This window comes from Durio zibethinus, chromosome 17 (genome assembly GCF_047325235.1).
Source record: "Durio zibethinus cultivar Kanyao isolate XHJ-2024 chromosome 17, ASM4732523v1, whole genome shotgun sequence".
Classification (NCBI taxonomy): Eukaryota; Viridiplantae; Streptophyta; class Magnoliopsida; order Malvales; family Malvaceae; genus Durio; species Durio zibethinus.
In genome coordinates, this window is record NC_143178.1 from 8,303,724 (window position 1) to 8,322,375 (window position 18,652).

Genomic DNA, 18,652 nt, shown 5'->3' on the forward strand with positions numbered 1-18,652 from the left:
CCAAATAACTTGAGGCCCATTGTGTTTGTAGGATGTAACGTTTATATTTAGGCCAAACATTCCTAAATTAGGTTGAACTCAATTAGTCGAGAAGTCGACTATAAATGGATCATAAATTTTGAACGTTGGGGTCCTCATTTTCTTTCTTGGGCAAGAATAACTTTATTAAGGTTACGACTATCGTCATGGTTCTCAAGTTCGTTTCTTATCTATTTTTTTATTATTTGTTTCTTTTTTTATTTAAAATTATATTTTCTTAACCATTTTCTCTCACATTATTTTAATCTAATGGCTGTTTGAGCATTAGTGTTAAAGTTTCAGGCTTCAGCTTCAATTACATATAATTATAAAATAATATGGGAATTTGTTTGAGTGGTTTATGAAATTGCATGAAGAGTGTAGTTTGGCTTGAATGGATATATCTTTTAAAACTTAGAACAAATTTAATTAATGTTGTAATTGGTGAATTTTGGGATTGCAAGACTGAATTATGCCCTTTTAGTGGGGCAAAGATATACCTTAGTAAAGGTATCAGATTTGTTTGCTCTAATTCTCAGGTAAGCTTTAGTAATGTTGATCATTTGGTTTCATTGAATTATTTTTTCATTTTGGTATTTAGAGCTATTTTATTTATTATTTTAATGAAATAGATGAATTGTATTCAGGTTTTCCTATTTGCCAACTCCAAATGCAAGAGGTACTTTTACAACCGTTTAAAGCCATCTAAGCTTACCTAGACAGTAATGTACTAAAAGTAGCATAAGAAGGTCTCAATTTATTTTTTTTCTTAACAAATCTTTTTGTTAGAAAATTAGCTCTTTTCTACTTTAGCAGCTAGGAAATGACCTTGGGTATTTCTTATTTTCTAATCTTCATCAATTGCAACATTTACAAGACATTGTTGTAGAAATAGTTAAAAAAAAGTGTTACACCACAAAAATGCCCTACTTAAGGTCCATTGTTGGTGTTACACTAGAGGTAATTTAGAAAAGAAAAACTGAAAAGCTTGAAGTTCAAGATACTACATAGGAAGTTGCTTTACAGCATGTTTACTCTATTGTTGAAATTACATTGTAATAAAATCATTTAGAAGTTTATTTTTTGAATCATATGAGTTCTCTTCTATAGTGAAATTAAAGAGAAGACTAAGAAAACTAACGATGAAAGAAGGCTAAAAAGGCTAAGCTAATGTCCAAACAATAAAAGACTCAAAATATGGGTAATTTACCTAAAAGTGCTACAACAAAAGGCCCTATGCTCAGTGGTGGTAATAGAAAGTGCTAAAACTTTTACTTAGCAATTTTGTATTATTTGGGTTATAATGGGGGGGGTCCAGCCCTATACTATTATTATTTTAAAAGGCTCAAGTAAAGGTTATCACTGAGTAAGAGAAAAAAAAAAGAGAGAGCTACATCTAATCAATAGGTTGAATAAAAGTCAATATATGGTTCGATTGAGCTGAAATTTTGTCAGTACATTCATGACTCATTGTTTTACATTTTGAATGGTGGTAATTGTATTTAAAGCTCTTTAAAAACAAATTCAGAGTGTATTTATTGAGTCTCCAGTTTGGTGAGTTTTTTTAATTGTTTCTTTAATTGTTGTTTAGCTTAAGTTTTAACTAGCGAAGAACTTTATATATATTGTTTGATAGTAAAGACTTTTTTAATGGTTTGTGATTTTTTTCTCTATATTTTAAGGTTTTTGATGTAAATCTTGATGTGATTTATTCTTCTTGTGTTATTTGTTATTGATTATTGTCTGTTTATTATGGATTTATTGTGATATATTACTTTTGCTTTATTGTATTTGTCACTTCAGGCCTAATAACTAGTATCAGAGTCACATTTATTTTTTAGACATCAACACAATAGCAACATAAGGTAGAATTAAATTCTATTTGAGATTATGAAAGGTGATATCGATTCTATGATAAAATTGACAACATTAAAAGCCAATGATGAAATATCTTTTATACTGCAAAGATTTGTATGAGCTAGTGTTAGGTAATTCAGTTAAACTAGTAAATATAAAATATGAAAACTGAAAAAAGCTAGGTAGAAAAACACTAGCCACAATTAAAAAATGGGTTGATATCAGGGTATTTAATCATGTAGCGTAGGATATGATTACCCATACCATTTGAGAAAAAATTAGTAACATTACATTAAAAGATGATAGGTGTGAATAAAGTTATGCTTGTTAAAAAGCTTGCAACTTTATAGTATAGGGATAGATGATTGATCACAAAGCACTTAAGTGATTTTCAAGATATATTGAATCGGATGACTATTATGGAGCTTAAAATGGATGATGAAATGAAGGCATAATTTTTTTTAGGTCCATTATCAGACAATTGAAATACTTTAGTTATGATTGTTCTTAATTTAACTCCTAACTATAATGTGATATTAGAGATGATAAAAAATAATATGCTTAATGAAGAAGTAAGGCAAAAAGAGTCATACTCTAAGAATCAAGCTCTTGTTACAGAGAATAGGAATATAAACATCAAACAGATGTAAGAACTTGAAAGGCTATAATAAATTTAGAAATAGATTCAAGTTTAAAGATAAAGTGAAGTGCTATCATTATTGTAAACCCAATCACAAAACAAAATTTACAAATCTTAAAGCAAGATGAAAAAATGAAAAAGGCAAGAGTTTAAAAAATGACAATGTTGCAGTAGTGAATTCTGATAATAATAAAGTAACTTTGATTTGTACACATGATGACTATAATTATGTTGGTGATCCAGGCATTGAATTGATAGTTTACATAGGAACAACATATCATTATGTTCTAAAGGAGTTGTTTACAACTTACAAAGCATGAGACTTTGGTTATATAAAATTGAAAATAAAAGTGTGTCGTAAATTGTTAGGATCAATGATATTATTGTACAAACTAGAATGGGCTGCATATTGATTTTGGGGGATGTCAGACATATTTTGGATATGATAATGAACTTACTTGCGATTAATGTCTTTGATAACGAAATATATGAAAGTCAACAAAAAATAAATAGTGAAAGCTTCTTAAAAGATCTATGATAGTTGCAAGAGAAAAACTATGCTGCACAATGTACAAGATATATATATATATAATTAAATGATAACTAGATAAATGTTGTTGAAGATGATAATTCAACAAATTTGTAGCATAAAAGGTTGGTACATATGAGTAAGAAAGGGTTACAAATTTTGGTGAGGCAGTCTCTTATTTTCTTGATCAAAGGTATGTTTCTTGATTCATGTGATCATTGTTTACATGGCAAGCATTGTAAAGTTTTTTTTCATAAGTGTTTTCAAATGAAAAAATATATATTAGTTTAAGTCATTGAGTGGTAATAGGTATTGTATTACATTTATTGATGATGCTTTACATAAGATTTTAGTGTATATATCAAAAAATAAAAACTAGGTATTACAGTATTATCAAAAATTTCATGCCATGGTGAAAAAAAATGACAAGGTTACCTTTGAAGTGTATTCAGACTAATAATGGTAGAGAATACACATCTAAAGACTATGAAGAATATTGTTCAAAGTATAGGATCAAGCATAACATGACAAAACCTGAAACACCACAACATAATGGTATAGCTGAAATGATGAATTGTATTATTGTAAAAAAAGTCAAATGTATGTTAAGGATGACAAAATTACCAAAACTATTTCGAGGTGAATCAATTAACATAACTTGCTATTTGATTAACAGATTATGATTAGTTCTATTAGGCTTTAACATTTCAAAAAGAGAGTAGACAGAAAAAGATTTTTTATACTCTTATTTGAAGGTTTTCAAGTGTTAAATATTCATACATATACCAAAAGAGCAAAGGTTAAAGCTTGACAGTAAAGACACACAGCGTATGTTTGTCAAATATGGTGATAAGGAATTTGGCTGTAGGTTATGAGCTCTAGTGAAAAAAAAGATAATCAAAAGCAGAGATGTGATCTTCCATTAATAAAAAACCACAACGGACCTTGAAAAGAGTGAAAAGATTACTTGAGTTATTGTTGAGTGTAATGATTCGATATCGACAGTGATTCTAACTAAAAGAGTCACAGATGGTGAAAATGAGTAAAAGATAAGACTTAGGGATAAAAGTTAGCCAACCACATTTAGTAATGAGTCAGATGCAATTAGTTTTGAGCAATAGAAGCAGTTATCTCCAACAGAGAGTATTGAATAGAAGAAGCTACTTTTGACATCAGATAGTATAAAGTCTCAACTTAAGATATCTATCAAAAAGTACCAATCATACACCAAAAAAAGTTTAGATTTTATTTTAGTTACCAGTGAAAGGGAGCTAGAAAGCTTTCAAGATGTGTAAACTACTATAGATAGAAAGCACTAGTTAAAAGTAATGAAAAAATAGAGTCATTACAAAAAAATAGTACATATAATCTTGTTAAACTTCTGAGAGGGATAAGGCTGTTCAAAAATAAATGGGTGTTCAAGTTGAAAAATGATAATGACAAGCTGTGAGGTACAAAGCTTGATTGGTGGTAAAATATTTTTTTTCAAAAATTCAGAATCAATTTTAATGAGATCTTTTATCTTATTGTGAATATGAGTTTCATTCAAGTGGTACTAGGATTAACTACTAATTTAAATCTTGAGCTTGAGCAACTTGATGATAAAGCTGCATTCTTGCATAATGACTTGCAAGAGGAGATTTATATGGATTAGCTTGAGGGTTTTGAAGTGAAAAGGAAAGAGTATCTAGTTTGCAAATTGAAAAAAAGTTTGCATGGTTTGAAATAAACTCCATGACAGTGATATAAGAAATTTGATTCTTTTATAGTGAGTCACAACTATAAAATAACCCCAACAGATCTTTATGTATGTTAAAAAAAATATTGATGATAATTTCGTTATTCTCTTTTTATATGTTGACAATATGCTGATTATGAGACAAGATATTGGTATAGTTCGTAGGTTGAAAAATAATTATCTAAGTCTTTTAATATGAAGGATTTAGGTCTAATGAAACAAACTCTTAGTATGGTTATTATCCAAGATATGAAAGCAAAAACGTTGTGGTTGTCACAAGAAAATTATTTTGAATAGGTGCTTTGTAGATTCAACATATAGCATACTAAATTATTTAGCATTTCACTTGCCAACCATTTTAATCTGAGTAAGAAATCTTATTTGGTGACTAAGGAAGAGCAACTAGTTATTTTTAATATTCCTTATTCCTTTGTAGTCGATTCTTTGATATATCTTATTATGGATGGCAACAGGTTGGGTAAAGATGGGTTTTTGCTTGTCCCAAACCCAACTCGACTTGCATATGTTTAAACCCACAATCAACCCCAAATTAATAAAATATTAAAATTTTAATATAAAACATTATTTTTAAAAATATATAAATATAAAATTATATAAATATAAATATAAATATAAATAAATAATATATATATTGGGTGAGGTTGGGACCGGTTTGTATAAAACCTGACCTCAAGTTTTTTTCAAAAATACCTAACCCGACTTAACCCAAAATCTGATTTTAAAAAATCGACCTTATACTATCTAGTCGAATCAAAACCCATCGGATACAGGTGGAATTGTTAATCTTATATCTTATGGTTTACACATGACTTGACATTGCTCATACGGTTAGTCTAGTGAACATATTTTTTTTTCTAATTCAAGAAAAGTTTACTAGGAAGCAATAAAATAGATATTCAAATATTTCAAGGACACTTCAAAAATGTGCTTGAGTTATAGAATCGTACAACCAGTTCTAGAAAGGTTTTTTGATGCTAACATAGCACGTGATCTTGATGGTAAGAAATTTATTTTAAGGTATTGGTTCACCTTTGTAAAATGAACTGTGTCTTGGCAATCTAAGTTATAGAAGTGTATTACCTTATCATTTATAGAGGCTGAGCATATTATAGCTAGTGAAGCATGTAAAGAAATGCTTTCAATTAAATGTTTTCTTTTTGAATTAGGGTTCAATCAGAAGAGTATGTGATATTTTGTGATAGTCAAAGTGTTTTAAATTTGAGTAAAAATGTCATGTATCATGTTAGAATGAAGCACGTTGATGTTAGATATCGCTAGCTACATTTGGTGATTAAGGAGCAACAGATGTAGTTGAAGAAAGTCTATAGTGATGAGAATATAATAGATATCTTAACTAAGGCATTTTTTAAGAAAAAGCTTAAGCTTTGCAGTAACTTGGCCAAAGTGGATTTGTTGGCAAAAGTAAGTTTTAAATGAGACTACTATGATGATTGATCTTATCCTAATGGGGATAGAAAGGGAGATTGTTATAGTGTGGGGTCTAACCACATAAAGCTTTTATTTTTTTAACCAAGATCCTAACTTTAAAACAAAAGTGAGGGTTGATTTAAAATGACGTGAAAAGGGTGAGCCACCAAAGAGAAAAAAAAAGGTCATCACTAAGTAAGAGAAAAAAAAAAGCTACCAATTTGATCAAAAGGTTGAACGGAGGTTAATCTATAGTCCAATTTAGTTAAAATTTTGTCAGCACATTCATGACTTAGTGTTCTACATTCTAAATGGTGGAGATAAAGTTTGAAGCTCTCTAGAAACAAATCTAAAGTGTATTTGTTGAGTCACCTATATGGTGAAATTTCTCTAATTGTTTCTCTAATTATTGTTTAGTTTTAATTTTAACTAGAAGAGAACCTTATATATTTATTATTTGATAGTGAAGATATTTTTTTGTAGTTCGTGATTTTTTTTCTCTACATTGGAGGATTTTTTATATAAATTTTGGTGTGTTTTATTTATCCTACATTATTGATTATTGATTATTATCTGTTTGCTATGTGTTTATTATGATATATTGTTTTCGTGTTATTGTATTTGTCATTTCAGGCTCAACAAGTTGATATTGAATTGGCTGCCATGGATACTTTATCAGCTCGCACTAAACAAATTTATTCTTTCATGGTTTATGGTTGTGGTTTCAAATAGAGAAATGAAAGAGATTTTGGATGGTCAAATTATGCCAGAAGTTTTTGTATTCTATCAAAATTTGAAATTTAATCTTTCTTTTATAATTCATATAAATATAATTTTTATATTATTTTGATTTAATGATTTTAGTTTAATCATTAACATCAATAAATTTTTATCATTAAAATTGTTAATGTGTTACTTGATCTGATAATGCTCAATTGACTTTACTTAAATGTATATTTAATGTGATGTTGACATGGATTAAATGATATGTCATGTAATTTGACTTTTAAATCATGTCATATTTAATTTTTTATTTTTTCAAAAAATTTTAATAACCAAAATGTAATTCCTTAAAGAGTAATAACTGAAGAAAAAACAACATTGAAATTGAAAAAAAAAAAACATGAAAACAACACCCAAATCCAAATGCTTATCACTAAATTGTAATGACACTTTAGGTTAATTGGCTTCTTTGAAACTCAATTACGAATTTTCATTTTCTAATATTTCATAGCTTATGAAAAGTGGTTCTCAACGAAATTCTTACAAGGTTTTCAAGTACTTTCATTTCCTTTTTATTTCTTTATTTTTGTGGCCTTTTTATTTTTAACTTTTAAGCTAGATTCATAACTTTTTCTATTTCTTCCATTTTCCTTTTGTCATTATGTCAACCCTATCACCATCTACATTAATCAAAGTATAGATCCCAGTTCTTCAAGTTTTATTCTTGAAGGATCTATTGACCAGCATCATCAGCATCAGAGGTTACAACAGTAGTTGGCACAACCACCACCATGAGCAATAGTATTGAGATTAGCTCCCTATTGACAAATAATTCCAAAAATTACAGTGCTCATTTTATCATTGTTTTCATTTTTTTGTTTCTGAAAAATAATTTAAAAATATTTCATTTTTTCCTTTTATTTTCTTATGTTAATATTGGTGGTGATACTAGGCTGTAATAAAATTGAATTTTGAAACTCTGGGTATGTTTTTGAAATGCAATTCAATGGGACTGCAATTGTGGCAAGCATAAGAAAAAAAATGCAAAAAGAAAAAAAAAGCTAGGAATTTTGGGAGTTTCGAGTTCTTAAGGTTTTAGAAAATATTTTTTTTCAAATCCTAATCATAGATAGGTAAAAGAAGGCTCGAACAAAGATTGGTGGCAATTAGACGTGGCAGTGATGGTAAATCTAAGTTTTCAGGATTTAGGTTTATTTTTAGGGAAAAAAGTTTTTTTTTTTTTTTAGAAATTTAAGCGGATATATTTTTAAAAGAAAATTAAATGGGTGTTTGGTTTACAGAATTTTAGATTTTGAGAAGGAAAACGATTTAAGGAGAAGGAAAACGATTTAAGGAGAAAGTGATATTGAAGAGGAATGTGTAATTCATGGGTTTTATTGGCTCAGAGAATGTAAGATTTTTATATTTGGTTCATAGGAATGTAAAATCACCTAATAAAGTCTTTTATTATATTATCTTTGATAACATGTGAATAACGTGTGACATTCATAATACTAATTGTCCTTATGCAAACAAAACAAAAAGATCAACCTAAAAAAAGTCATCTTTTCAATAAAAAAAATTACATTTTTTTATCTAAGAAACGTTGTTTTTATTGAATTTTAAAAATTTATTTTTCATGCTTTCAACAAAAACTACGTTTTTATCTTAGAAAATTCATCTTTTCAACGTAGACTATGTTTTTATATTTAAAATGTCAGGTGTTCGGTTTGCAAAATTTTAAATTTCATGAAGGAAAGTGATTTGAGGAGAAAGTGATATTGAAGAGGAATGTGTAATTCGTGGGTTTTATTGGCTTAGAGAATGTAAGATTTTTATATTTGGTTCACATGAATGTAAGATCACCTAATAAAGTCTTTTACTATATTGTCTTTGATAACATGTGATATTCATAATACCAATTGTCTTTATGCAAAGAAAACAAAAGGATCAACCTTAGAAAAGTTGTCTATTCAATAAAAAAAATTACGTATTTTATCTAAGAAATGTCATTTTTATTGAATTTTAAAAAATTTATTTTTCATGCTTTCAACAAAAACTGCATTTTTATCTTAAAAAATTCATCTTTTCAATGAAGACTATGTTTTTATCTTTAAAATATCGAGTGTTTGGTTTACAAAATTTTAGATTTCGGGATGGAAAGTGATTTAAAGAGAAAGTTATATTGAAGAAGAATGTGTAATTCCTGGATTTTATTGGCTTAGAGAATATAAGATTTTTATATTTGGTTCACAGGAATATAAGATCACCTAATAAAGTCTTTTATTATATTGTCTTTGATAACATGTAAATAACACGTGACATTCATAATACTGATTATCCTTACGTAAAGAAAACAAAAGGATCAACCTTAGAAAAGTCATAATTTCAATAAAAAAAATTACGTTTTTTATCTAAAAAATGTCATTTTTATTTAATTTTAAAAAAATTATTTTTCATGTTTTCAATAAAATTGCATTTTTAACAAAGATCACATTTTTTATTTTAAAAACATCATTTTTGTTGAATTATGAAAAATAATTTTTTCTTATTTTCAACAAAACTATTTTTCTAAAGTAAACAATATTGTTTATATAATCTAAAAGCATAATCAAGTAAGGGCAAATCATAAATAAAATGTTACTTTTCTTCCAAAATTTTAAAAAACCTCGAGGGGAAGAGAGATTTTTATTCCTCTTCTTTTTCACTTCTTGACACCAATAAAAATTATAAAAAATTTTAGTAATCGCATTTTTTTGAGCTAAACTAAAAAATTAAATTACAAAAAAAATATTTTAGGAAGAAAAATTATTTTTTCTCAAACTAAATGCCCTCTAAAAAGGTTTCCGGATAAATTTTGATGATATTTCCATGCTGGTGACCTTCAATTGGAGGCGCTTGTGCTATGATCTTATAAGAATCTGTGTTTGATAATGTCAGAATATGAATTTAAATTTTTTTAACAATTGCTTTTTTTATTAAAAAATTTAATTATTAAGTTTTTTTTTACAAATAAAAGGTTAAATTTGATGTGAATTAACAAGTTAAATCACTTAACATGTCATTAATTTACGTCAGTATAATATTAAATATAAACCAACTAAAATGACAAGGAATCATTCAATATTTTTAATGATAAAATTTAAATAGTATTAATGATTGGATTACTGTTATTAAATTAAAACAATATAAAAACTACTTTTATATGAATTATAATAAAAAAATTAAATCTCACATTTTGATAAATTACAGAAACTGCTCACATAAATTGACCAATTGTGGATCCATTTGGATCTTACGTATATTCTTGATTTCCTTTAATGTCCGGAGCAAAGGTTCAGTTACCAACATGTGACATTGTTTAGAAAGCTGAAAAAAAATTTTCATTTCCGTGCATGCGTTTGTGTGGTCCTGAACTCAAGGAATGACGCGAAGCTTTTTAGTTACCTTGTTATATTTGTTACTTCCGCCTGTAAGTTGATGCAGAAGTTGGGTTAGTTTGGAAGAAAATTTTGCATTACTGACTAAGGAACCTTCAAAATCGGGTTCCTTTTTCCCTGAACATCCGCGGAGCCACCTATTGAAGAAATTCTGACTGGTTCATTACTCGAGGCCTGACAAAGATGTTAGATCTTGATGGTTTTTCTCGTGAACAGTTCTTCAAATGCGCATGTACCCTCTTTCTGCTTAACTGCTGAAGGCAGCTTCGTTGTACCCTAACAGTTGATGAAAATGACAATGCTCGAGCTTGAGGAAAATGACCTTATTTCATACATGAAAATTTTTTTCTTTTGGTAGGCCATTCAAATACAAAGTAATGATCAATATGTTTCATTATGATAAATTTATTAATAAATGATTGATTATTTGATTAAAGTTTATTTTATTTAATGAAAAAGTTTTTGATTCAAATTTTATCAATAATTATTTGTTGAGATTATTTTAAATATATGAGCTGTAATTATTTATTTTAAATTATCAGATACGATATATTTTATTTTGATATAAAATTAAATAATTTATTTATCTTAAATTTTTTTTTATAAAAAAAAATTATGATAAATTTAATCTTTCATTTGGTTTTTTAAAGTTCTAAATTAAGTGTTCCTACTCTTCTTTTTTTGATATGGCGAAGGGTTAGGGCGAAGGCAAGCCAAACCAATATGACGTTCCTGAAGGAGCAATAATGTGATGAATCGTGGTTGCCACATGGCAAAACCTAGCGCAAGTCAACTAATCTACCGACAACTCTATGCCAAAGTGCAAGGAAAAAACTACTACAGGCACCAAACAGGAATAATGGTTCAACAAGAGTACACGTGCACCAACGGTGTAAAACGATGGTCACAAAGCCCCACCATGCTGTCGTCATGAATAATAATCTTACAAATCCTATGAGTACAAGCTTTGCCGTTGTAAGCGTCCATTTATTTTAGAAGAGGTGAAATAATATTATACTTACTTTTTTATTAAAAAAAACTTTTATCACATATATATTATATATACTAATAAAAAAATAATTAAGCACATTAAATATATTAATAAAACCAAGTACATAAATTGTATAGTAAAATATTACTACCATAGCATTAAAAATTTTATGAATAACAATTTTAAATTAATGGTAAAATTATTAAATGTAGTCTTTCAATGATTTGTAGAAATTTTCTTAATTTTTTTATAATTTAAAATTAAAATAAAAGAATATAGATAAATCAATCATTAAATAATATTTTTTTATAAAAACAAGAAAAAAAAATAATTTTAAAATAATGAAGTGGAAATTTTAAGATTAGAAGTTTTGATTTTTTTTTCCTATTTTAAAAAAATGTTAGAATCTGTTTTTTTTTTTTTTTTTTTTTTTTTTTTAAAGAAAAGGTTTTAGGATAGCATTAGATAGAAATCTAGAAATTAAAATCATATGAAAATGAGAATTGAAATAAGCTAGAAAAAAATAAAAAACAAATAATTATTACTTTGTTGGAAATTAAAGTCTTGTTGAGAAACCTAAAAAATTAATTTGATTTTTATTAAGTTTGCAAAGTTATGATTTAAATTTTGTGATAATTTTTTTATTTTAAAAGATTTTTAATGTATTTTTTAATTAATTGGTATAATAAATAGATAAGTAGTAATATGATTTTAATCTCTTCTTAATGGTAATAATACATAAAATTAAATTATAAAATCATAAAAATAATAATTTTAATTTACAGGATCAATATATCGTAGTACTAAAAATTTTAAACTTTAAGAGAGATCAATGTATCATCAAACTCTGATAACACAACCCCGCTCCACATATATGTTTGAGGCGTTTAATAAGGACCAAGGCCTCTCAAGCTTCGACAAATAACCACCTCTGGCTATTGTTGCCACTTTATTCGTGATTCCTTCCTTGCAAGAAAGTTTTGATACTGCGAACCCACGTCGTATTGACTGACGGTTTTGAGTAGGTACAACTGACCAAGTAGCTAGCTAGGTGGTGCATTTCACGATCCATTTTTCTCATGATTGAGGCCAATGTAAACAGTTCTGTGGTTGGCGGCTTCAGGTTAACTGACCAGCTCTTTGAAATGTGACTACTCAATCGGATGAAGCAATGATCTGCAACATCATGGCGATGATTTTTTCCATTGTGACAATTCAAACACAAAGTTAAACCACCGTTAACATCAAATAATATTCCTTCTTAAAAATTACATAATAACTGCTCTCAAGTTGTTGGCAGTCTTAAACTAAACAGCTGTTAGCTTGGTTGGTGGTCAGTTTCTGTGACCTAGTTTTATATTATTGAAAGTAATTTTTGTATTTAAAAGTGTGTTTAAGATAAAAATTGTTATACTATATATATATATCTATATATTTTTTAATATTTTTATTTTTTAATATTTTTTAAATATTTTAATTACTTGTAATATTTTTTTCACAATAATATTAGACACTTAATTTTAAATCTTAATTTTTTAGTATACTTATTTAAATGCACTTTCTTTGGACCTGAACATTTTCCAAAACTATTCATGGTTTCAAACAACTGAATGATCCTAATCCTAATCGCATCCATTTCTCTCATTTTTCCCCTTTTCTTTTTTGATTGACTAAAATTGTCTTTCTGTCCCTTCGATAAACTTTGTTGAAACAGCAGAACCGGGGGGGGGGGGGGGGGGGGGCGGCGCAGAGGCGCTAACTTTCCGATGACAGGCAAAGCTAATGCGCGAAAGTAGAGCCCACATCCCGTCCCATGTTGCCACTCCTCCAAACTCCGAAAACCAATCACCTTTCTTCTCGTAAATGACCAAACTTTACGCTTCTTACATGGCAATCAGTTATGGGTCGGTCTTAGGTACCCGATTTCCCTGCAAACTGCGGCTGTTACAAACCCGAAAACAAAAAATAAAAAGGTCCGGTTAATGACTTTCTAGGATGATTAAAATATTACTTTAAATTATATAAGAAGAAGAAATCTCCATAGCTCTCATTAAACCCCTCACCAACGCCATCAAAATCCAATCTTTTCAAGGAACAGATAATCAGGCAAAAGTTCCAGGATATATGGAAGAAGCGCAAAAGCCAAAAGGACAGGTATTTTCTTTTTTTTAGGTTTGGGGAAGAGAGTTAAAATGCCACGGGACGATATAGAGAGCAGGGGAGGAGAGGTGAAGAGAAATAGCAATACCAATACTGATTCCAGCAGCGGTTACACATCTTCATCAAATTACCTGATAGAGGATACAGAGACGCAATGGACATCGTGGTTGGTGCCTATGTTCGTGGTGGCTAATGTTGCTGTTTTTATTGTTGTTATGTATGTCAACAATTGTCCGAACCACAGGCATACAAGGCTTGTAGGCAAGTGTGTGGCGCGGTTTCTTGGTCGGTTTTCTTTTGAGCCTTTGAGAGAGAATCCTCTCTTTGGTCCCTCTTCTTCTACGTAAATAACTTATTCCCTTTATTACTTTTGTTTCATGTTCTTTCGTGGTTAGCCTGTTCTCTTCTTTTGTTGCTATTTTGTTTTTGTTGGATTTAATTTTTGGAACATGTGTTTCTAGGTGCGTTTAAATTCTGAATTTGGGTGATCTTTGGTGGGCTTTTGGAACATATCTTAGCCTATTTCTTAACCATGCTTTCTCTTTGATCATTTTTTCTATCGAGGTTGGCAAGGCATTAAAATGGGTTGTTGGTTGAACTTGGCTGAAATTCCTTCCTTCTTCCAATTCATAATATTTCTATCGAATTTCAGTGTTGCTTTTCTTTTGGTTTTAATAAGTTGTGGAATTTATTTTTCTTATTGATTTACCTGGATTTAAGATACTAGGTCTCTGTTTTCAATGGATTGTGGATTGATCAGTTTCTGGAATTAGAATTTCTCGGATCTGAATTCTAGTGTAAGGCTCTCATAAGATGAAAATATATATGCCCGTTTGATTTTCAGCTCTCCACAACTAATTTTTGCTCTGTTTTTGCTGGCAATATAAAATTCTAATTGGCATAAGAGTACTTGGAATTTCTTATTGTGTTTGACTATTGTATGAGGAAAATGCTTCCAGGTAAAGTTTGGTGAATCTACTTTCTCATGCCAAATGCTTATACGCATCTGCTTCTTGTTTATATGTCGCTATTCTTATTTTTTCCTGGACACTGTTAATTGGGATCATTATGGTTTTGATATGAAAACCTTGTTTATTCATGTTATAATAGATTTTGATGTAAAAATTTTGTTGGATTAGTTGAAACGCTTCTTTTTATTAATCTCGAATCTAAACTGTCACCTAGGGACTGTTATTGATCAAGTTTCTTTTTGAAATTGATGTTCATGGTACTTGTGAATATCAAGGGTTATATGCTTTTAGGTTCTTTTGGAGATCGAATCTGATTTCTGCTGGTGAAAGGTCACTGGCAAGTTTGATGTTTCCTCATTTCTTTCTTCTGCAAGTCCCCTTTTGATCTGTCTCTTACTTTACTCAAACCAACTTGCCAACAAGAATACTACTAATGGTTTATCATTTTAAATATAAAGTTAAGCATTATATGCACACCTATGCTGCATCTAAACACGAATTCCTTCCAGAATTCACTCATATATGGCTTTGAGTTTCTTCCTGAAGGAAACAGGTCTTCGTAGGAGGCTAAATTACATTGTGATTGGTGGGAAATAGAAATAGGACTGAAGGGTGTTAGTGGAAAATGCGGAAAAGAATATGTTCACTTGCTTGGCAGAGGAAAAGTGAGAAGAAAGAATGAGAGAAAAAAAAAGGATATTTTCTGCCTAAGCCTATAAGTTCAAATCTTTCCAACTTGGTGTCTGGTAGGGGAAAGGTTGAAAATAGATGATTTATCGAAATGTAAGGAGGCGTACATGGTTTTGCAAATAACAAAATCACAAGGGTATAAAATTTAATTTTCTTTTCGTGATATTGACGGCAACCAGCAACTCATTGTCGGAGATTTCTATAGCTTGGATTTTTTTTTTTCTTTAAAATGAAGATATGTTCTTACTTTGGCAGATTGAAGAAGTTGGGAGCTCTTGAGTGGACCAAAGTTGTGCTTAACCATCAAGGATGGAGGCTTATTACCTGCATCTGGCTGCATGCTGGTGTTATTCATATTCTGGCAAACATGCTGAGCCTCATCTTCATTGGCATACGCCTTGAACAACAGTTTGGTTTTGGTATGTTTCTCCTGTTTAAAATTTATCTTAATGCTTGTTCATACTCTTTATGTAACACCTGAACTGAATCTCAGTGTTGATTTTAGCAACTTGCTACTTTTTATCCCCTTAAACTGTCTGTAAATTAGAATTTGATATTGCAATGATCTGATATTTGTTGTTACATATTTACGATGTGGCAGTGCGGATTGGAATTATTTATCTCTTGTCAGGATTTGGTGGAAGTGTGCTATCCTCTCTATTTGTTCGGAACAACATCTCTGTTGGTGCCTCTGGTGCTCTTTTTGGACTTCTTGGTGCAATGCTTTCTGAACTTATTATAAACTGGACCATATACACAAACAAGGTGAACAATATTAACTGTTCTGCTTTCGTGATCCTAGAATCTTTAGAATATATTATTACAATGTTAACCATCGTAATATGTTAGTATATTACCAGGCTATGTTTCATACATTGTGCTCATCAATGCCCCGGTGTTAATGGTCTTATTAATGACCCTTGTCTTGCTTACTCCCCTTCTTAATATTCCACAGGCTGCAGCTCTGCTCACTCTTCTGGTCATCATTGCCATTAACCTTGCAATAGGAATTTTGCCACATGTTGATAATTTTGCACATATTGGTGGATTTTTAACTGGATTCCTCCTTGGGTTTGTTCTTCTACCTCGTCCTCACATTAGGTGGTTACAGCATTCGAATCTTCCAGCTGGTACTCGTTTGAAATCCAAGTACAAGCCTTACCAATATGTCCTGTGGTTGGTTTCCGTGGTGCTGTTGATTGTAGGGTAAGTTACCATTCATGCTTCAAATAATTGATTGTTGTCATTCTTAGTTCATATGGTTTTAAGATGATCATAATTTGAATGGCAACTTTTATCAGCAAAATCATGGCTATTATGAATATTTGGTAATGGAATTATTTTCTTAAATTTGGAAACGATTTGCTAGGTCATGGATTCATTTTCTTGCTGTGAAAAAGGCAAACAAAATGGAGATATTTTACCCTTTTTTTTATTTACTGTTGATTTTCCTTGTCACCTTTCCTTTATACCGATGATGTATATTAAGGTAGTGGGGCATGTATTTATTGTTCCATATTGATGATAACTAGAGATAACATAGAAGACAGTCTTTCATTTATGTTCCCTATCGATGGTTACTTGTTTCCATGGCTCAAGATGGTTATCTTTATTTGATAGTTAAGGTCAGGAAGAAACTGGAAAATTCTTGTACCATTTATATAGAAGTCATTTCAAATTCCACGTTTCTGCAATAGCCAACTGTAATTGTCAAAAACCGACTCAATTGCTTTCTATTCTTGCTAAAATGCAGATTCACTGTTGCATTGGTAATGCTCTTCAGGGGAGAAAATGGAAATGACCATTGTCATTGGTGTCACTACTTGAGCTGTGTCCCCACCTCTAGATGGGATTGCAATGAAGACTAGCACTGAATAAGGTTCATCCTGTTTGGATATTCCTTTTTTTACATGTAATTTGTAAATGCGTAGTTCTAGCTTAGGAGTGTGAGTGCTGTGTTTTCTGTCATGGCTTTCTTTAAACATCAAAAGACTGCTATTATTATTGCTTTTACATCTCTTTACACAATTACATGTGGATATGATGAAGCCTTCCTAACAACTAAAGGAAAGAAAAAAAAAAAAAGGCCAAAAAATCTCCTTCCCAGCATGTCATGCCAAAAACTTAGGGGTGTGCAATCGGTTAATTTGGTTAATTCGGTCTGAAAAAATCAATAACCGAATTAACCGATTTTATTTTATCAATAACCGAACCGACCAACAAAATTTTAACTAACCGATTTAACCGAACCAATCAAAAATCGGTTTGATTCGGTTAATTCGGTTAAATAACCGAATTTTTCATCATTTTTTCTCTTATTTTGAATAATTATTTAGCTACAAATTTAATATAATAAAACTCAAATTAATATACCATTCAAATTAAATCACTAAAGAATTTAATAATTTCTACAATATTTTACAAGAAAAAAGACAAATAAATACTTATTTAAACTTATTTAATCAAAATAAATTAAATAATAAGTTTTAAAAAGTATTACTTTAACATATATCAAATAACCAACAAAGCCATCAATACATAATAATTGTCATTTCAACACATAAACAAGTTTTCAAGGATCAACAAGCCAACTTAAAAAAGCAAATCAAGCAAATATGCATCTCATAACTTTGGTGCAAAACATAAAAGACATTTTAAGTTGACAAATTGAGTTAACAACTCATACAAAACACAAAGCAAGACAAGAACACTCCGAGTTGACAAATGGATATAAAAGTTCATAAAAAAACATAAAACAAGCTAATTAAAAGACATTCCAAGTTCTAACAGCATTCTTCATACGTGAACCCCAAAACTTTGGTGCACATCCTTCATTTTTTCCTAAAATGTTAAAGAGATTAAAACCTTAATTAGTTGTCAATGAATACAATAAATATTTTTTAAATGTAAATATTCATAAAAATTAATAATGAAATTACCTCAAAAGGTCCATGCACCTTTGTTTTAATCAATTACTGGATCTAAGGCAATTTTTGACAAATCTAAAAATATATAAACAAAAAATAACAAAAGTAAGCTTTAAACAAATAAAAAAATAAAAAATAATAATCCTTAAAAAATAAATGATAGTATAAATAAAATATTACCTAAATCCATTTTGTCAAGCTGTATCAAATCATCTTCAGGTTGAAATGAATCAAGATTAGAAGATCTACGTAACCAATCTTGAGCACAAATAAAGGCTTGCACAATTTTAGGAGTTAAAGAGCTCCTATATGCATCAAGCACACGACCACCAGTGCTAAAAGCAGATTCAGAAGCAACTGTGGATATAGGAATTGCTAACACATCACGAGCTAGATGGGAAAGGATAGGAAACCTATGGCTATTAAGTTTCCACCAAATTAAAACATCAAAGTCATCACTATCATCATCATCAGGCTCCTCACTCAAATATTTAGCCAATTCTGATTTATGTTCATCTT

The 18,652-nt window shown here is 29.6% G+C and overlaps 1 protein-coding gene and 1 pseudogene across 1 annotated transcript; both read left to right on the plus strand.

The window, feature by feature from the left end:
* Positions 1-389: 389 nt before the first annotated feature.
* Positions 390-1,284, plus strand: LOC111274411 (large ribosomal subunit protein eL24-like; annotated as a pseudogene).
* An 11,769-nt stretch (positions 1,285-13,053) lies between these two features.
* On the plus strand, positions 13,054-17,219 carry LOC111288244 (RHOMBOID-like protein 3). Its single transcript, XM_022879053.2, has 5 exons — positions 13,054-13,888; positions 15,462-15,625; positions 15,808-15,971; positions 16,162-16,412; positions 16,960-17,219. Exons 1-5 carry the CDS (start codon positions 13,578-13,580, stop codon positions 17,072-17,074), a joined length of 1,005 nt encoding a protein of 334 aa, XP_022734788.2. The 5' UTR covers positions 13,054-13,577; the 3' UTR covers positions 17,075-17,219.
* Positions 17,220-18,652: the final 1,433 nt, after the last annotated feature.